Source organism: Amia ocellicauda, chromosome 4, assembly GCF_036373705.1.
Source record: "Amia ocellicauda isolate fAmiCal2 chromosome 4, fAmiCal2.hap1, whole genome shotgun sequence".
NCBI lineage: Eukaryota > Metazoa > Chordata > Actinopteri > Amiiformes > Amiidae > Amia > Amia ocellicauda.
The window spans coordinates 32,109,487-32,131,523 of NC_089853.1; the positions used below are offsets into that span (position 1 = coordinate 32,109,487).

General features: G+C 38.3%; 1 protein-coding gene across 2 annotated transcripts in view; it reads left to right on the plus strand.

The window, feature by feature from the left end:
• The window catches only part of LOC136748294 (neuroplastin), a 63,931-nt gene that overhangs the window by 40,088 nt on the left and 1,806 nt on the right, over positions 1-22,037 (plus strand). For both annotated transcript variants that reach the window (XM_066701904.1, XM_066701905.1), the window contains 4 exons: positions 1,181-1,275; positions 12,132-12,265; positions 13,140-13,413; positions 21,866-21,887. In XM_066701904.1, coding sequence (XP_066558001.1) covers positions 1,181-1,275; positions 12,132-12,265; positions 13,140-13,413; positions 21,866-21,887 — 525 coding nt within the window. The remainder of the gene's footprint in view (positions 1-1,180; positions 1,276-12,131; positions 12,266-13,139; positions 13,414-21,865; positions 21,888-22,037) is intronic.

The following is a 22,037-nucleotide window of genomic DNA, read 5'->3' on the forward strand; positions in this document are numbered from 1 at the left end:
TTTTCAGCTTCAGCCACATCGCTGGGGAGTTTGTTCAGATTGTGACGCCTCTCTGTGTGAAGAAGTGTCTCCTGTTTTCCGTCTTGAATGCCTTGAAGCCCAATTTCCAGTTAATTAGGGTAAAAATCAATAGATCTATACGCAAATCATTTTTTAAATGTAGGCTCCAAGTACCTCTTGAGCTCATTTTCAAGGCTTTTGTGGCAGTCTAAAGTAGTAACAACTAAGCTAAACTGGCTGTCGCATTGGAACCTTTGTTCACAGCGTTGAGACTGAAGATGCTGTAGAGCAGCCAGAATGTGCATGGAGTCGTTGCTTACCAGTGTAAGGAAGCCCTGCTTTGGCACCAGTTGATGCGAATGTTCTGCCACTGTCCAAGTTTGTGCAGATAATCCACATAAACCAGACTATTGTTACAGTGGGCTGAACACTAGAGAGAGCTAGCAATTGATCTGAAGTCTCTCCTTGAGCATGTCGCCTCCAATTCAGAGTCAGAATTTCTTTATGAGCATTTACATGACAGTCAGAAAAGTGTGCAGCTTTGGTGTCGGTTTATTTCCTTTTTTTTTCTTCTCTCTATTGTTACAATTTTATGACTCCTCTGATTAGCATCTTGAGAGTTTCACATTCATCTACTAAAATCTGATCTGTTAGTGGCAGAAAAGTATGCAAATAAGGGCTCCATCTTACGTTGGTTGTAATAAACAAAACTGCATTTCCTCTATATATCAGAGCACAAGGCAAGCACTGAAGGGCCATCATTTACAGATATTTAAACTGTTAACATCTTAAGAACTTGTAATTGCTGATAACCTGTGCCAAATAAGCCAAAACTGAATGGAAATCAGGCAGTTAGAAATGCTGGTGGATTGGAAATTTGAAGACTCTGCATCCCTCCCCATCAATAGTTGGGCACTAAGTACTGCTCTAATACGTTTGATCCAGATCAATCTCCGTGTTAGCCTCAGGAATTGCTACCTTTGTGGTTCCCCTGGGGAGTCCCTGCTCATCGGATTTTCTTAACCTTAAAACCTTTTCCTGGATTTTTTGTTATTCAAGTGGCACAAAATGGCTACAGTTTTTAGCTGAATAGGATCATGTCTTTGAAGCCAATGGAAGTCCCAGGTGTTCGTACAAAACTTTCATACCGCTGACTATTATCTGTGGTTCCATTTCTCAGGCTCAATAAGCCGAGGACTGATGACTCTGGGGAATACATGTGTGTGTATACCTTCGAAACCGCTCCTTCAGCCAACGCCACCATTGAAGTAAAAGGTAAGCTCTGCCTGACGCGACACGGAACAACATAGACAATTTTAAAGAAGCTTGGAAACCAAACCCAGGGTTCTAAACTGCAATCAAAACACTTGGCAGTGTGACAAATTTTGTATTGATCACAAGGGTGTCTGTGTAAAAATGTAGCTGGTCACGTTAGTTCTTGGTTGACAGTTTCCTTACGTTGAGGTACGATTGACTAGGGCTGTGCCGGTAAAAGGTATACCACATCACCGTGGTGAAGAATGATTTATCACCAATACCGGGATTTTTTTATCGTATTTTTTAAAAATAAAAAGCTTTAATTAATAACCTGCAGCTTTGATAGAAACTAAAACAATTTCTGGTGTGAGACATTGGAATAGGCTGGACAGGTCATTCTTTCAATCGTGGTGAGCATAAAGTGGCTCACGTGTCTTTTTATTCACAGTGAATACAAGACGCCAGTCAGTGCCATTCTTTAGGGCTATTAATGTTGGCTGTCTGTACAGTTACCAAACCGCATTGTTCTTCTTCTAATCTAGTCTAGTCAAAATATATATACCTTACATAGGTAACACTTTTTCTGTGAAATAAGCAAATTGATATGTGTAATTACAGTCATTCCATGAGCAAGTGCTGCAGGAATAAAGTATCATTCTTGACATGAGTTTGACTCATCATAGCCTATTAAACAGGAAAATACATGTTTTTCCCCCACAATATTGATCTTATTTTTATAATTGTTGGCTATTTTAGTTTTGTTTTATTACTTTGTATTATGACGGGACGCTTTTTAGGGTATAATTGGGTATTAGGTTACCATTTAAGAATTGTTTTTAAAACAGATAGCAAAACATTGCAACTCCGATCCAATTATTGTTAAAGATGGACAAAGTAAATATGTTGGTATTTTTGGAACGGACACTCCAGACACAACATAACTGACTGCACAAGTTTATAACACTTAATATTGCAACTAAGTCATTTACACATGGTTCTTTTAAATATTTATTTGAATCTAAAAAGTGTATTTCAAATGCTACTTTTAAAGTCAGAGTCATTTGCACATCGTTCTTTTAAATCTTTATTTTATTCTGTTTGTGTATTTGTTAATAGCACTTTTATTTTCTATTTGTGAATTTCTACTGTTTGATTGAACAACAAAACAGAATTGGAATGTGAATTTGAAGAGTCTTCCTATTTCTAAAAGAATTTCAGATGAATATAGGCCACCGCGGTACATTTTTCAACGATATATCGATACTAAACATCTGTCACTGGCATAGCCCTATGATTGACTAAACTTTCTCAATAGGCTACCAGTAGATAACGATGTCTGTCTCCCACCCCCCCAGATTGAAGTAACACCTACTGGTTTAGTTAGTGTAAAAAAATACTTCTCAACAATGAGTGTTGTTGCGAACTACAAGAGCTGGCCAACTGCATCTTGGTTATGTGAGGGTGGTCCAGTAGGGGGGTCCTCATTGTGGTTTGGTTTCTTTTTTATTCAATTTGGAGAACAGCCATGTCAGCTCATCTCAGAAAGAAACACATGCCAGACTGACACATTGAACTCTGCAATATATACATTTTGCACATTTTTAACAGTCTCAGTATATCTTCCCAAATCAATTAATAAAAGATGGCTAGTCATTATCCTGGTTCTGTATGGAACGCAGGTACATAATGGGACACAGCCGGTTCAGTTCATTATTGTCATGCAGTGGCAAAAAACAGATAATGTGCTGGTGCCACCAACTGAGAAGTTGGTTAGTCTAGAACCCTGCAAATTTTGAATTTGAAATAATAAATGAAAGGTATTTATTTGCGTTCTGATGAATCTGGCAGGCACAGTTGTGGTTCTAATCCAATTGTAGCATCGGCCCAAATCCAGGGGTGGAATATGGCAAAATCAATGCTCTGAAGCAAAGCTCTTGGTGGGTTGTTTGGTGTGAGTACAATTCTGCTGTAAAGCAGAAAAAATAAATGAATGAGCCATGGATTTACATTATATAAAATAGCCAAACACTTGCTGGAGGTTAGAAAAGACCAGGATGTTATGGACAAATGTGCGGTTCCCCCTTCATTTTAGGCCGCCTTTAATCCTCCAGTGATAATAATTTAAAAAAAAAATCACATCTGGAGGCCTGCTGTCAATCTGAGAGACCTGAGCTGACAGGGACACATAATCTCATCACTGTCATGGGGCTGCAGACTGTCCTGTCAGCGACCTATTTAATCTCCACAGCTCAGGTTGAAAACTGATTGATTTATTTATTGATTTATCTGTTTGTTTATGTATTTGTTTGTTTGTTATTTTTGTGTTTTTGTTTTCTATATTGATACTGTCAATGCAGTGTGTGTGTGAATAAGTGTGGAATAGAACAGTGCACCAGCCCAGGTACTAATGACATAAAGCTCCACATAAACAAGTTTACTTCAGTTAAGTGTTCAGTTTAGTAGTTTGGAGCTTAGTTGAAACAGAAACGAGGAGACACTGGGCTGATCCATGACCCTCCAGGAATCAAAATTTCTGGGCAGGGTCGAGATCTGTAACCAAAACTGCAGGAATCAGATTAAGAATAAGCAACAAGCAAATCAAGTCCTTAGATTTACATCCTGGTTTTTTTACCCTCTCTCTTTTTCTCCGTTTTATCTTCAGTATGGAGTATGTTGTGATTTAGATTGATTTTCCAGACTACTTAAAGGAATGTCCTTTTGAAATCTGGAAGTTCTTTCAGCTGCTTTCACCCCCAGTGCAAAACAAGCCCTTTGTCAAGCCTGGCAATGACTCTCGTCTGATTTTCACTTCTTACTCTATTCTAGAGGAGCTTTGTTTTCGGAAGCCAAGCCTTCAGGTCAACTGCTTGGCTATAGTCAGGTGTTGAATATGGGACTCCAGCTTGAAGCTTCATAACAATGCACCAAATATTGCTCGTCTTTTCTCAACATGAATAGATGAAGGATAACTAAAAATGAAGGCCTGACTTTACAGGAGGTTATACTTATTTGTGGGCCAGTGAAAATGTGGTTACAGTCAAGTATATTGTAATATAGTGTGTATGTTTCTAAAGGCATTAGTGAGTTTCCTCTCGTGAACCACAGCTGCAAAGCCCTGTCAATCCAGTGCGTTGTATTTCTTTCTTTTTGTCTACACCTAAGTAATAATAACTTTGAAAGGCCTCTTCATAATACACTGCTTAGGGAGGCCATTATTATGTTACCTTTTCCCTTAATCGTTGTCAATTCCTTAGTATTTTCTTATGTCTATAAGGGTACTGTTGTAAATTGAATGAAATTGAATTGAAGCGACAATGAGAAGGATCCTTTTCAATTTAAATTCTGTTCAGGATAATGCAGTCTTTTTAGATTTACAACTATGCTTACAATGTGACAGTCATGAGAAATGTTTTGCACTGGAGGAATAGACCATAAAAATCGTTCAGATGTAAGGAAGTGCGTTTTTCCAACAGATGCATATTTTGTTTCCCTACTGCTATTTTACTAATTATAGCCTAAATATTATGGTTATAGTTATCATATATAAAACTATTTTTTCTAAAATCATTCTGCTTTTAACCTTATCTGATTTAAATCCAAGGTGAAGGTAAATGTGCCATAGTTTTGGCATTAGGAAAACTGAATGTTTTATTTAGTAGTGGATGGATGGATTCTAAAATAATTAGTTGTGAATGATCATTAATATAAATATAGCAAGGTGAGAAACTAAATTGCTTTCATAATGGTACTTGTGCAGTACCTGCGCTTACACATTCTAATGTTGCCAGTATTTCTCAGTCATGCATCATTTCAAGGACATCTCAAGGATTGCTGTATCGCATAACAAGCCTGACCTGAGCCTTTATTGCAGTTGGGCTCTCCTCTCCGCATTGAACAAGACAGCCTTACACCAAGAGCCAATGAAATGATAGGGCAAATCTCCAATCAAAGTCTCTTGATCAAGGAATTTTTTCCCCTCAGGCATGCCGTCGAGCATGCGTCACACTACTGTGTCACCACTGACAAGCAGCCATCAGTAAATGTTTTTGCATGTCTCTATTTCTTGGAATACTCCCATGTGACTTTTCATAGGAATTTGAATGTCCCTGACTACCCAATATTACGCTGTTAAGATTATCTATTAATTTCTATTTGAACATTCCTTTTCTTAATTTGTCAGCGCTTTCTCATTAAAGAAAATGCAGACATACATATATTGTTTTTTATTTATTCATTAATTTGGCAGATGTCTGTATAACCTACAAGGTTCATATCTCAGTATATTCAATAAATAATTATATATTTACTAAACCATAGTATATAACACTAGAGTTTTATGTGAGGCAATGAAGAGTAATATTGGATTACAGAGAATAAAGCAAAAAACCCAAAGGCAGAATAACATCAATGATTCATCAGGAATTCTGGGTAAAACAGCAGTCTGTAGGAGGCAATGCATGTATACATGCATTCATAAGAGAGGATTTACTTAAATCTTTATGGATTTTGCTAACCTTCAAATTATATCATGGTCTTGCATAACCTCCTATAGCTTGTATTTCTGTGAACCATGTTTTGTGTAAGTAGGTCTAAATTAAAAGTGTGTTTGGAAATGTAGGAGCTAGCTACTATGGTATTATAAACAGCATATTTTGTGGTGCAGTACATTCTGTGACACAGCAGGGGGTTGATTAGTACTGTGTGTCCACGGAGTCAAGGTTAATGATTCCACCAGAAGGCTGGATCACTAGCGTCAGTTTTCTTGGGGGTTAATCCGATGTCAAAGTCGTAAAGCCGGGCATTTTGGGTCATATCTGTAGTCGTAGTTCTCCTACTGTCCGAGGTCAGTCATCCAAGTGGGTTGTCAGCCATAAAAAAGGGTAGCAAAAGCAGGTAAATCACACTTTAACTTCTCTCTCTCACTCTGTAATTCCTTAGCACACCAAACCACCCTCCCGCACGTCCCCTATGTCAGGGGCTTGAAGGGATCTTTAGGTGTGTATTACTTTCACTGCAGACAGGCGTGGCTGGTATTTTCCCATATAAGGTGGTAGTCCAGCGCCGCCAAATGTACCTGCTGTCATGAATTACACCCTGTACTGTGTCACAATTCCTATGGTAAAACCTATAGTTTCCTCACAGATACTGTTGTATAGCTATTGACTATTGGTCTTGCAGTGGAACTACAGTATTTGTTTTGTTTTTGTTTTCTTAAATATGTTTAAATTGAATTGAATTCACCCTGAACCATAATAATTTCCAGGGGTCACAGCTGGGGACAAGCTAAGCTGTCTGAGTTCTTAGCAGCAGAGAAAGCGATTAGGCTGTTTGGAGTTTGTGCGCCGTGTGACAGATGTGCTTGTTGTGGCAGTCCGTCAGTTTAATCAGGTGCTGGTTACTGGTTCACATTTCAGGGTTGAACCCAAAACCTGTTCTCTCTACTGAAGAAATGTATAGATGTAGCTAGTAGGTTTTGGTTCGTTTTTGCTAAGTATGCGGGTGCCATAAGCTGTGAGCATCAGATAAAATATTGGGCTCGTGCCAATATAATTACAGTGAGATTACATTAATACTTTCTCTCATGCTCCTTGGACCGTTTGTGAAAACCAACAGATTTACAATTAAAAAAGAAAAATGAGATAGAGAGAGAAGGGCAACTACACTGGCTTAGCTCTCCCAACTCCCTCATGCAGCCTGGGATATTTACAACTAGACTGTGCCCTTAGCGCCCTTGCAGTATGTGTGTGTTTTTTTTTTTTTTTAAACCCAGTCTGCTTTGCGCCAGGGCCACTCCTGTGCGCTTGTGTCCTTGCCGCTCCCCACTGCCAGTCCCAACGGACAGCTCAGTAGCAACAGATGGCAGCTTGTTTGATGGCTTGAGATTAAGCCTCTGAATCCGGTTTCTGCTTTTTCTAATGGCAGGAATTTATTGTCCGTGCCTCTAATCCTATCTGTGTGTGCTTCAGGCTTTGTCTTATTTTTTTTGATTCAGCATATATTATTTGTGTATCTTTTTGATGAGGGGAAGAGGCAAACTTTACACAAGCTTTTCCTGTCCGTCTATTTCAGACGAGATATTACAGATAAACAAAATACAGGGTACGTTCTGAAAGGGTTCTCTGGCTGGTTTAGCAAAATTGCCAGGGTATGATGGTCATGAACATCAGACGATTCGTTAAAAATCAAAGAACTAACCATATTTCGGTCAACCTCTCTTTAGTATTGTTGGTCAAGGCAACATCATTCTCCTCCAATTATTTATTGGTCAAGCTGATTGAATTTGTCAAGGATTTTGCAGCTGGACAGAAGTTTCATCTAAATTTCCCCAAAGGACCATCAGCAAGGCCTAGGGACAGCCTTGAAAAGCACAAGGCACGGACAAATTCACCGACTACATCGTGTTGATCTCGATCTTGCTGCCGTGCCCGTATGAATGCTTTTCCCAGTGTATGTTTGTTTCTATTTTCACTGCCTTCTTGTGTCGTTTTCTTTAATCTAGTCGTGTCCATTTCAATGCCATTTCACACCGTTTGCAGCACGAACACTCAACGTCATTCTCTTCTCATTATTTAATTTTTTTTTTAATCTAAAAACCTTCTTATGTTCTGTAGCCTATTCTGGTGGTTTTTCATTTTCTCCACATTTTAGTGTAACAAATTCTGAAACTTTCATTCTAAACCGTGCAATAGCCCAAAATGTTTAGGTGGTGGGCGTGAGATTCATTGGTAGCCTCTGGGTATGCTTGTGTGTATTATCTTCCACACTGTTACTTTAACAGGCAGCGTTCACAGAGTTTAGTTTATTATGAACTCATGTATGTATTGTGATTTCCTAATAAAATGTATATATTTTTATGTTATTGAGTGATACACATTTCGGGTGAAAATCTGTTAAAAAATGTTTTTTGTAAACTGGATTTTTTTGAGTTACAATTGGTTCAAAACTGAAAACAAAGGGGCTTGCATCTTAGACATCTTAGACAAACGCACTGCCCTCTGAATAAATAATCCTCAGCCCTACCCATTTCCTAAAACTGGTCATGAAAAGAGGCCATAGGCGTGACTGTTAGTGCTTACAGTGCGTCTTCTGATGCTGCTCTGTGGCAAAAAAAAAAAAAAAAAGCTTCACATCACAATATTTTACATAATGTCTTATACATAAATACAGATGCCACAGGCATGAGTTAGTCAGAGTTCATAAACTAAAATATATACAATTTTGTTGTGGCTAAAACGAAAAAGAAGGTACAGTGAAATGAAAGCACGCAGCTGTCTGTTATTCAAGGCAACAGAATGACATCTGAGACATTTTGCTTCGTTAGTGCCACACAGCATCATACTGATGTATGAATTTGGATATCATGTTCTTGGTGAATATGGGTTGCGTTTGAATTCGAACCTTTTAAAATACAGCTTAATCTTTTCAAATCGAAGTTATACAATAGTCAGACTGAGGTCAATTACGTGTGACCTGATTCCGTAGTTCAGGAATACTGTCTTCGAATGAGCAGAGTGTTCTGCTCTGTAGTAGATCAGTTGCTTATTCCCACAGCCTCATAAAGTTAGGAAGAAAGGGGAGGGGGGGAGGACAGACTGACCTGTGTTAAAACCAATTACAGCATGTACGGTATTAGCACTCTGTAGGGGATTATGAAATTGTTACCATGGTAATTCATTGGTATCAACTTAGTTGATTATTATACAACATCATGCAGAAATGTATTTAATTTGCTCTGAACCTTAGGCAAGTATCAGGTGTGTCTGTATCGCTCACTTCTCTATGGCTGTTGTGTTGAGTGGACCAATGTGGAAATGAAGTGGTGTGTGGTGGTATTGCACTTGCACAGGTCTCATTAATTTGCAACTTGATTGATTTGCTGTCTGTTAACAGCATACAAATGTACATAAATGCCTTAAACTGAGTCCAGAAGCAATTAACATACATTCATTAGCTCACCGCCACCTTGGTGAGGCTTGAATAAAGGCTGGCTCAAGAGCAGTACTGGGCAATGCTAGAAAGTGGGAGTGCGTGGCAACAGATGTCAGGAAAGGGTTAATTATCTGTATTTACACCCAGGAAGGAAGATGAGTGGCAGGAGTTGGCGTTGTGATTTTTCTCCTAATGTTTAATCTCCAGACCCCCTCTTCCTCTATCATACACACATCGTTCCCATGTTTTGTTGGTTTAAAACCGTCGAGTGTGGGATTAAGGGGTGTACGGTGTCTCAGGCAGCTGTAATCATGTCAAAGCTCCCTCCTCTCAGTGTTTCAGCCCAGGAGGCAGGCCAGTGCACAGGGCCTGCTCAGTCATTTTACTGGCAGTGAGTTATACTGCGTGACTAAACTTTGATTTTCAATGACTCACACAGATTGTGCACGGCACTGGTGGGTATATACTGCACATGGGCCTGTCTGAAGGGGGCAGTTTTATTCTTATGACATGGGTGCAAAAGGTTATTACAAAACGCGACCTATTTGTTCATGTCTCTGCGTTCTACCTGTTCAATGTCAATTGGTCTGTAACCCATTCTCTCTGCAAGCAAAGCATTACATTTTTATATGCCTGAGCAGTTGGGGTTGTTTTGCTTGCATGTTGCAACAAATAAAACCACAATATTGCTTGTATATAACTCATTTGGGACGCACTGTAGTGCCGTAAATTAAATGGATAATGAGATTATGCTATGAAACTGGGAAGAAATTGGAAGCTAGTCCAGATTGTAGACAGTTAGATAAATGTCTGCAATCTAGGGATCAATCCAAGAATATAATATTTTTTGGTCATTAGATCTTTATCTCACTTGAAGTGTTCTGCAAAACTACAAACAGTCAGTATTTTATTGTCTTTTTTGGTCTGCTGTATGGTATTTTTTTTAATGCATTTTTAAAATTATTTTAAGAACGTGTTAAAACGCAACATTGTTACAGCACCCTTAATTTATTTATTGTAAGTCTGAATTCTTGTTCATGTTAGTTATTAAGTCTATACAGTCAGGTAATCCAGCGAGCTGACATAGTGGCAGAGGGAATATATGAAATTAAGTGATATCTGCTTTAATTTGCCAGTGCTCTGCACTGACAGCACGTTCTGGTTTTCTACAGTTTATACACTTACAGGATTAATAAGAAGTGTCAGTCATACAAAGGTAGTGTGGATTCCGGGCCTATTTCAGGACCACAAAGGCCTGCTGCCTGCCAGACTGTGCCCGGAGATGAAGCAGAGATAAATAGGCCATTCCTCTTATACAGCATGTGTGTGCTATAATTAGACAGGGGTGATGTCACAAGGAGCCTCATAGACTGTAGGAGCCATCCCTACTTTATACATGGCACAAAAGGGTGGCTCCAGGCCTCTCTCTGATCCTGCATAATTGCATGGAAGGAATTACCGTAATTTTGTGGATTAGAAACGGGCTATAGCTTTTATCTTCTCAGTGCAGTCAAGAGTAAAATGAAATCTTAGTGCGGTATAAATTTCACCTTTGGGTTCCTTTACTGTTTTATATACATGTATATTTATTCAGTTTTTATTTTATTTAATTCCTTGAACCATTTCAGTATTTTTCTAACCCCTTGCACTTTCAAATCAAAATTTTCAGAAGGCTTTAGGTACATATTAGGACAAAGTGAGACTGATTGGGCTCCCAGAGTGCACTCTGCAATAAAGAGGCTTGTAGCTTCAAAGAATAACTCTTGGTCCAGTCTTAATTGCTGAAGATATTTCTTTACAGTCCTGATTGTTTTCATGTAATAATAGTTTATAATAGTTCAGTGAAATAAAATCACTGTGTATGTTTGTATACAAGGAATTGATACATTCCAGCAGTGGAGAGTGGCTCATCTTCTTAGTGAATTGAAATCCTAATGCAAGAATAATAGATACATTTTTTTCACAAATATAAAATAGCTTAAATCATTTCTGGTGCTGATCATGTCTGTACTACTAGATTCACCTCCTATTCATTTTTACCTGCCGAAAAAATATTCTTCCCTTTTATTACTTTTACAGACCTTTTTCTAGAAACCGTTCATTATACTGTTAAAAATGGCAGTACGTGTTCAAATATAAGGTAATGTGAAAATTAAGTATTATTGCTTTATTTAATAAATTGTTTTGTGATGGAAGCAGGGCTCAAAGAGAGAAATCCATTGAACAAAAGACAGAAATAAGAAGTCTATACAAATCCTTTATAAATGTCCATAAAGAGGATGGAAAACTAATAAATGGCAAACCAAAATAGGCGAAGTACAAAACCTAAATAATTGTGTAACTTATGTGTATACAGTATACAATAGCTCTAGTTAACTGATTAAGGACATAGTTATTGGAGCCACTGTGTATCATTTTCATAATATAAACATGTTATTTTAGCTTGTTAATATCCTTTTTTTTGTTCTCTGAAATTGTTATATTCTCTAATTAATTGAAAATGATTAGCCAGTAAACAGAACTCCATTACATGGGGACTGGATTGTTACCTGGTTATTGTCGTCTTCCCAGTCAAGCGATTACAAGGCTTTGTATGGAGCTGTATGTTGGAGACTGCAGTAAACTAGGAAGCAAAGAAGACAAAACTGTTTGAATTATGCCCCCTGGTGGTATTAAAAATAAGTAGGGCATTCCTTCAAGTCAGTCTTAATACAGTGAATAATATTTCCTGCAAATTAAGGGAATTAAGTTTTTTGTTTTTTAATATCGCAGTTGCATACCTTAAGGACTTAATTTATTTAAATTAATTGATAGCGTATGTTTAAAGGCCAGTATGTTAGAATGCCAGAGACTTACAGTCGGTAAAGTTAGGCAAGATACAATCTTAAGAGAATACCATATTATTACACCTAGTGACATTTGCTTACAAAAACATTGTCTTGCAGCTTCCCCTGACATCGTCGGCCATAAGCGCAGCGAAAACAAGAACGAAGGGCAGAATGCGCTCATATACTGTAAGTCTGCGGGCTATCCTCATCCAGCCTGGACGTGGCGTAAGGTGAAAGAGAACGTGTTGATGGTATGTGCCTGTCTTTAATGGGATTTTGATTGATGCAGTTCATGGTACACTGTTGTAATTCACTGTTGACTTTCCCACAGAAAAACATAAAATAAAATTGGTCTGGATCAGTGAGAACACTGATATAATCCTTTTTTACTTTTTAGTTTCAAGGGTGTAAACACAGGGACAAGTGTTTATCCTCCTGTATAAACTATAAAATATATGCATAGCAATATGATGAAAAACAATCGATCAATTATTATTATGTCTCCAATCATTATTATGTCTTATATGACTTCCAATTACCCATTTATACAGCTGGGCATTTACTGGCGCAATCTCGGTTCAGTACCTCACTGAAGGTTACAACAGCAGTGCCCCCACCTGGGATTGAACCCTCGACCTTCCACTCAGGGTGTATAACAGAGGTTTCCCCACTTGTCAATGGAGGACATTTTGTGTGAATTTAGTGGAAATGGGCAAACGGGATAGGTAATTACCAGGAGTTTCTTAACAAAGCTAATGGAACATATGAACTCTATAAAATGTGTTAAATATACTGAACAAAAGAACACTGAAACCTTTGTTTGCTCGTGATATAAAATAATATGAAACATTATTATTTTTGTTTCTGATTACTGTGATCTTTTTTTAACATCAGTCAATTTTTGTGAGCTTTAAAGCCCTGTAAATGCAACACCAGAAGAAATAGACACTTATTTCTTTCACTGTACTGGAAAAACAAACAAAAATGGAAAACAGTCTTGTTGTTTCATTTAGCTCACCATAAATACTGTGGCTTCTCTGCAGCTCTGGTGCTGTACTTCCCTCTCACATGTTATTTTTGTCTTGTTTGTGTTTTTTTCCCTTGCACCATGTCTGTCTCCCAAAGGACATTGACAACTCCTCGGGGCGCTTCTTCATCACCAACAAAGATAATTACTCCGAGCTGATCATCGTGAATCTGGAGATCAACATAGACTCGGGGGAGTATCAGTGTAACGCCACAAACATCATTGGCACTTCATCCATTAAAACCATCCTGCGCGTGCGCAGCCACTTGGCACCTCTGTGGCCCTTCCTGGGCGTGTTGGCAGAGATCATCATCCTGGTGGTCATCATCGTGGTGTACGAGAAACGCAAGAGGCCGGACGAGGTGCCCGACGGTAAGGACTGACACCCTGCAGGGCTCGCAGTAGCTTCACCCTGGGAGTCCTGCTTCCATTTTATTTGCATTCAAAATAATAACAACAATATAATCTGAAAATAAATGTTCTAATTAAATAGGATTATTATAACATAAATTAAAAAATAAATATGCTTTCTCTGTACTGCCACATGACAGTCCTAAATATTTTGATTTAAATCTGAAACTTAGTCAGATACAATGCACTGTAAAACCAGGGAGAGGGGAAACAGTTTTTCTTTCATAACTGAACACACAATAAGTGGTATCTATGAATCTATCTGCCTCTTAAGGGGCATCAAAAACACCTATGGTTAGTCTATAGAACAAGTGTCACGTGCTCCAGTGTCAGTGATTGAATTGTTCAGATGTCAATGGAACACTATGCATTGTACAACTCTTTTTGGTTAGTACCATTTCAATATTATTATTATTATTATTTAATTTGTTAGGACCTATTTTTTAATAGTAGGATGGAAGTATCCTTCTTGGTGGCAGAAATGTGGTGGCCTGGGTCTTTATTGTTGAAGTTGTGATGACACATGATCCAATGGTAGGCAATAAAATAAAACGGTGAATATTGCAGGAGATACATCCTGGGGTACCAATCAAGAAATTAAATATATGAACTATAAATGTAGGCCTAAAGCAGTGTTCCTTTAGTTTGGACATCAAAAACGGAAAGATACAATTAACGGCAATGTCTTTACTGCCTGTGATGAACTAATCAGTCATTCTCTCTGTCTGAACACTGCTTCATTATCTGTGCCCTTTGTTTTAACAGATCAAGGCGGTTAATGGTATTATATTTTACTCTGTGATGTGGCATACAGGAATGACGAAATGTCCAGCAAGGGTGTTTAGTTATATTTAATTGCCAACGGTGATGCTATGTAATGGACTGTTCTTTTTCAGCTTCTGTATTTCCAGTGAGGCAGAAATCTTGAGGATATAAAAACCGACAGTACTTCCTCCCCTGTGCTCTACTACACTAGACTATGTTGCCATGACTTACTGTATGATGTTTCCAAGGTTTTGTGCTACTACGCTAAATATTTACTTAAGGGGATCATAGTAGAATAATCAGCGCAGTAAAACATGGTCAAACAGTAGAAAAACATGCATATAAGGATTATTAACATAACAAGCACCGTATTGACAGTATATCACGCGGAGGCAATGGTGTGTGGCCGAAACCTTGACATACTATCAGAGCCTTGACAGCTTTGATAAGCGTGTGGAGGGAGCAGGCTTTTCCTACATGGTGATACATGTTTGAGCACAATAACAGGCACAAAAATATGAGCTCTCTTAATTTGGCAATGGTGATGGAATCTATTTAGCTGCCTGAGGTATTAAAACATGAAATTAACTGAGAAGGCCTTTGTTTTGAAGCCAGCAATATGATCCTTCCCCGTTTAACTTTGTCTCAGTATTTGGTGTAAAGTAAATGGTCCATTGGAGTTCTTTCTAATAGCAAAAACATACTGTGCTCTAGTAAAATTGAAGGTTGTTGTGGCGTTTCATCTCAAAGCATTCCCACCGTGGAAAGTCATTTTATTCCATCCACACGTGCAGACAATGTGACAGTTAAGAGGCATTTGAACCAAGTTGTGACGAGTTATTTCTAAACAACATAATGGCATAGTTACAGGCACAATGTGTTACCTTTCAGAGATAATCAATTGCTGTCATGATAGCAAGTAAGAGAATGGTTGGGAAAAGATTCACCACATCCAGTCCTTGCTCTGGTAACCTCAAGCTTTTGTGACCGAATAATGACCACATTAAACAAGAATAGCAAACATTGTATAATTAATAATATCTAATATTTCAACAACATCTGGCACACCTCACCATTCGCTAGGAGTATCTTTTTGCCTTCATTCCATGACACATAGCTACATTATTTTCTCGGGGTCAATTCCAGTTTTTCCATTCCAATTCCGTTTTAAATTCCCTTTCAATTAAATTGAAATTTGAAATGAGTTTGGAGAAGGGAACTGGAATTAAAAAAGTGGAATTGACCCCCAAACCAGCTGTACACAAAACATAATCTAGTTAAGTATCTGAAAAAGGAATCGGCACACTCGCAAGCTCTGAAAAAATTCCACTTAGGACTTGTGTATAACTGCCTCCTCCTCGACATCACTGGTACCAGAGTACAGCTTAAGTTAGAGAGATCATAACAACAGCCTTCACCAATCGGGCCCCAGCAGTACTGAAAATTATCCCTCCAAATAGTGTATTATGAATCATGTGTACAAATCCAATTTCATCAGATGCCAGGTGTCATAGCCGTGGGACTGCAAAGTTGACATTTCAACGTGTATATACGTCTCCGTCAGAGCAAACTCGGCTACCTGTCTTGGAACCCTATTTAGAATTTGGGACTCGTGAAGGTCAAAATGTCTTTAATAATGAATTCAGAGGAGGAGGTTGGAGAGTGTGTTCAAACCCTCTCAGGAAAAAGCATTATCTATGAATATGCATGAGGGCTAGGACCCCATGAGGCTGGCAGGAGGTGGGCGTTCATGAATTATGAATGGCTGTTCCTCGAAAGCCAATCCATCAGTGCTGCGAGACAGACCTTCCTTGCATGAAGGATCACAAAGCATAATGAGGAATCCATAGCAGAGCTGTGGTGCAGGAGGCTGCAGACAGCAGCAGTGGAGATCACACACAAACATGGGACAGTGAATTAACTCATGTCTTCAAGATCTCATAATAAAAAATGAAAATTCCAAAACAAAATAAGGTAATTTTAGGAAAAGGCTGTCTCAGATTGCATTCATTCTTGGCCAGACATGGGAAGGAGGCATCTTTAAAATGGTTAATACCATGGTTAAGAAGTAGCACTGATTAAATCTATCAATTAAAATGCTTATCCAGGGTATATGGGTTTACGAAAGTGTACAGCAAACTGCCCAACTGGCATCAGTCAGAGATGGAAGCTGAGAGAGTAATGCATGGCAAGATCAGTAAGACACTCAAACTAAAGTTGCTCACTAAACTACAACAGATAGGATCAGGAGTGAAATGTGCTAAGAGACTGAGCTACATATCACACTTTTTAATGTTCATCCAGTAGCTTCCAATAATATAGGAACCAACAAAATATGAAGAGTTGAAAAACATTTGTGATTGTGTTGGAGTCTCATTTCACTTGCATCCTGTTGAGCCAAATTAGTATCACACTGGTTTGCTGTTGTCACAGATGTGAAATGAACCATCTTTCCTTACAGGTTGTAGCCACTGTGCAACAGATGTCAACTGTGTGGCATGACACAATTCTTTATAACCCTCCCATGTTCTTCTCCTTTAACCTCAACCAAAGCTTTGTTATTGTGTACCCCTCTTCCCCCCCTTCCCCACTCAGGTAAGTACACCATAAGAAAGTAAAACTCCCAGTGCTGTATTCTTGAAACAAATGGTTCTAGTGGTTTTTCTAGGAGGGCCATTTGTTTCTCTATCAGGCAACTTGGAAAAATGATCACACATATCACATATCATAAACAGAGCCCATACACAACTGAAAAACTGCAGTGTCATTCTAAACGGCACTGTTACAGACTGAAGACACTTAATCCAAATAACTAAGCACTTCACTTAGACCATTTTTTGAATGGTGGGGGGGGAGTGAATTGTAATTAAAATATATCCATCACTGCTACTTATTTCGAACATCATTAGCAATGCATCTGCCTTTCTTTATTGCAAATTAATTAATGAATTAGCAGTTTTTGGAATACAGCCCCTCTTGAACACAGGCCTCAGCGGGGAGGGGGGGGTTGCAGTTTTTACTTTCTTTGTTGCTGTAGAACATTTTCAAAGTAACATACATACACATTCTTTATTCATTTCTTTATTTTTATGCTTTATTTTTTCTTGCCTGGACTCACGTAGCCAATTTAGTCTTTCCTGTCCTTGTTTCACCAAACCAGTACTGAAAATTCATAATGCTTTCGCATTCCTGGCATTTCCTGAACTTTTCCATTAACCAAATCCATTTCTGTAAATTCTGTAACTCATACTTTCACAGCTGGATTGTAGGGCATTTTCTTCTAATATTGGGAGTTATTTCTCTGACTCTGTAGACAATATATATTATAGCTTTACCATTTGAAAAGGCCAGGTTTACCAAGATCTCGCAGTGTGGGCATCGCCAGTTTAATCCGCATGTATCTGTTTCCTACTAACATGCAGCTGCCTTGTTTATTTGCTAGGATGATGGGTTTCAGTTTGATTTGAATTTCTCAGTTTTTTGTCCATTGTCATTGTCAATAATTTTTTTTCCTAAATGGAAAATGTGGCATTTTGTTAATATGTATTTTTCACACTTCACACACTGAAGGTATCCTGGTTACTTATCGAGATATACATGTTTGCATGTATGGAGCTGCTGTATAAAATGCATTCAAATTGAACAGATAACAGTAAAATACTAAAACTTGTCACCAGACATTTTTATGAGATTTACATATGGTAAATGGAAGTACATGCTTCGCTAAAGCAAGAGGAGATAACAGAAGGAAATGTCTGTCTGAATGCTGCAGCTCTAAATAGGTTTCTTGCAGGTGTGCTTGGGCACCATTAATAGGATTTTTTTTTTTTTTTTGTCATTTAAGAAACAGTTCTTGGTTTGTTTTGATCCTTCATTTTGAGAGTAGCATGCTTGCCCATTTTAAAATGTGTGAATTAGGAACAAAGACAAAACATTTTGCTTAAAGATTAGTTTGACACTAAATTGCTTTGTAAAATCAAGATATTAATTCTGTCTTTGAAAGGTATATATTATGGTGCTAAATCTTGGTAAACCTGTCCCAGTAATCCTATACAAAGTATAATAGTATTGCACCAGAAATTGAGCAATTGAGTATTGAGTAGAGTATTTTATATACAGGTGAGAACAATAAAATGTACTTTACTTGCTTTTTTCAAATGAGAATGATTGTGAAAGCAGAATTCAAACCAGAAGAAAGACAAGGGGATGGATATGAAGTCTGAAGTTTTAATTGTATGTTAGGCAATCTATTTTCATGAAACTTGACAACTTATTAGTATATTGAGTGAAGCTGTACGATTCATGAACTGTCTGATTGATGGTTACATTTGATGCTAGAGTGAATAAACCACCGTGCCATTAATTTCACTGATAGGGGATTGTAAAAGAGCTATGGGTGACTCGACTAACCAAACTTTACCCTAGTGGACACTAGTTTGAATAGCTAAAGGATAGCGTTGTAGTGAGAATCAAACCTTTTGCTCAGGCCATAAATAGGAAATCCTAGTAAACTTGTATTTCAGGGCTTGGAAAAGTCATGGTAATTTGGGGAGGAAATGCCAAGGAAGACATAGAAAAAATGTGTATAAACAGAATGTGGTGTACAGTACATTTGTATGTAGTAACACAGCCAGTGAAAGATGTAAATTGTTATTTAACAACCAGAGACAACGGGTGAAGGTGATCAGTTCTAGGAACTGGGAAGGGGTAAAGATCAGTGTCTGGGTTGTAAGCAGAAATGTTAAGTCTGTAAGGTGTAATGGTGGACATGTGACATAAAAAGGGGGGAAATAATCCAAAAAACAGTGGTTACCTTTACATCCATAAAGATTGTTAGAGCCCAGCTGCTTCTCTGTTTGTTTCGGTGGTTTTATGTATATAATGCCTTATCTCTTGATTTAACACATCCTGCCCCTACAAAGAGGTAGATCATTGTCAGAACTGTGTCCAAGTTTCTTTGTCCCGCCCAAGGTGTGCAGCTTGAACCTTGCCAGCTTGCCAGGTTGATCACAGGTCTGACTCAAGGGAGGGAGATCTTTTGATGGGAAAGGTGTCATTGGCTCTGTGGGTTACTATGACTTTTTTTTGTTTGTTTGTTTTTCCCCTTCCAAATCGCATCATAACCTAAAAAATGGTGGTAAGTGAGAGATCTGCATGCTTCCAGAGTTTGTTTTTTCTCTATCAGCTTCAGTCTCTTTTACAGTCCATCAGTCCATGATGTCAACACTCGTTTTTTTTGTTCGTTTTTGTTTTTTTGTCCCTTCTACCGAGTTCTTCTTCCATTCACATTCACCGCTGGTTTTCGACGTAAGCCTCCCATTTCTAAATTTTCTATTTGCCGTCCACTTTTTTTTTTTTTTTTACCCCTCTCTCTCTGTTCTATTTGTAATACTGTTTTTGGACGTCGCCTACTCAGTTTGTTTTGTTCTGTTTGACACGGTACTGGGGATTGTAAGGGAGTTCCTAAATGCTAAGAAGCTTGTTTACTTTAGGCTGCAAGATTTTAGCTGTAGCCTATGGCTGAAATTGTTATGATTTTAGTTATGATCATCTACAGTGGTTGTCTTCCTCTTAGCAGGAAGTAGCTTGTCTTGCAAATATAAAATATAAATCACAACCCCACCCAAGAAAAAAACACCAACCAAAAAAGAAAAACGGTAAAAACAAGGTGATGTGATTTTTGGACACACTTTCAGACTCTTTACTTGGCTGCTGTTCAAGTCGATTTGAACTTGAAGGAGTGTACAATTTCTCAGGGCCACTAGGAAAAAATTGATGTTAAGAGCAAATCTCTCCTAGAAATAGGGGCGTCAACAGGATTCTGTGACCCCTCACATTGAAGCTTCTAACCCAAGTGTTTAAGCAGCTGGATGAACAAAACCAAAAAAAGAAATGGTCTGAAATGTATCCTGTTCATTGCTCAGTGCACTCTAACCTTTATTCTTCTTACAGATTAAAAAAAAAAGGTTAAAGTGAGCTCTGGCCTTAGATGCCTTTTTATTTTTAATCAGCGATAAAGGCAGAATTGCAGCATGCTGACGCACCTTTTTAATGAAAGTACTTCACAACCTGACTGTAGACTTCCTGCAGAACAAAGCTGTGCATGCCTACCCCAGTCTGCTCTGAATATACAGCCATGAAGTGCTAAGTCCAGGGGAGCTATTTTACTCTGGGTTTGAGTAGCAGATTTTATTTGGGGGGGGATTGGGTCTGTTCTTGGTCAAGGTAGATATATTCACTACGGTCTTAACAACAGCACTGTTTGTGAGTATATATGTAGACCAACATTCAACTTCCAGTTGTGCTATTATGTTAACATTCCTGATCTACCTAGTGCTTGTCCTGTCGCAATTGTTCAATACACTGTTTGGTCGTTCATAATATCTTTTGTTCTATTTTCCTTCATTATTTCTGTACTCTGTTTCTAAGACTGGCATTCACTGGCCAGTATTGGCCCGTAATGCTTTATCACACTGGTTTGCTGTTGATTTTGTCTTCTGGCTGATTTTCAGGCTGTGGGTTTTCAGGGTTTCATTTTTGTTTACTTTTGTTTGGATGTGTGTGAGTGTGTGTTTGTTTGTTTATGATTTTGTTTGAATTGTTTTGGCCAGTCACTTTCCTGTGAGTGCTGGCAGCTGCTTCAACCTCTGGGTTGTGTGGAAGCAAAGGGGGAAATCAGGTCATTTGTACAGTTGCCACCCCATGCCTGCGCTGCTATCAATGACCACACTGTCTAGAACTGTATACTCCATATCTGCTCCATGTACGCCAGACACTGTGGAATCCTGCTGCCCTCAGACCTCCATCTGTAAACCAACATGTGCCACACTGTCAGTGTGTAGCTCTTGGCAGTCGGATAGGGACTGTGGTGCAAGACACAAGTTCTTAAATTGTCAGTCTGTTAATCCAATTAATTTGTTTAATGTATTTAACTTGCAGTCAGTGCACTGCTCACCTGCCTTCATGCAGGTTCATAATATACCAAGAGAAAATACTCTCCACTGATGTGGTGCAATGTCAGTCTGTTCCTGGTGTTTGAAACTTACAGTGCTGAACAGAAAGTGAGGGCGAGTGACCTGCATTTAATTACTATTGTTAAATGAATAAAAAGGAACTGAATATAAGGTATTATAATTAAAGGTGTACCCTCTTTGTTACACACATAAGGAATTTCCCCTAGAGAGAGGAGAGGTGAAGTCAGCAGTATTCCACACCTCAGATGTTGGTTATTGTTTCTTCATTACTCTACTCTAAAATGAGTGAACCACTGGAACTTGAGGACAACATGCATAGCATTCGAAAATATGACCAGAAAAAAATGTGTCCCCAAAATCGGAATAAATCAAAATGAACTGTCCACATTAGTTGCAGTATTTCATGCAGACCATTTTAAAGTGTTTAACTGAATCATGTAACTGCATTTCTTGTCATTTTGATTTTCTTTTATCCGTACAACTGAAAGAACTAACACAATTTAATTAAAACAAATACGCTATAGTCTCCTAAATGCCCTTAGTGGTATTAAATGAGTTATTTTCATGTCAGTTCAAACTGTCAGCAAGTTTTTTCGGGGGAAAAGAAAGCTAACTTTGTTTTCTTTCTCTCTTTTCTTAATCTCCCCTCCTTGTTTCCTTACCCTGCTGCCAAGACGACGAACCAGCTGGACCAATGTAAGTAAATCAGTGTGAATACAGCACTGGCTCTCAAACTGATGTTCAGAGATTGTCAAGGACTCTCCAGAATAAAAATTGTGTAAATGTGTAAAAATGAATATCACAAAATCAGCTTTGCAAACCCATGTCAACCTGTGTCCTGTCAGT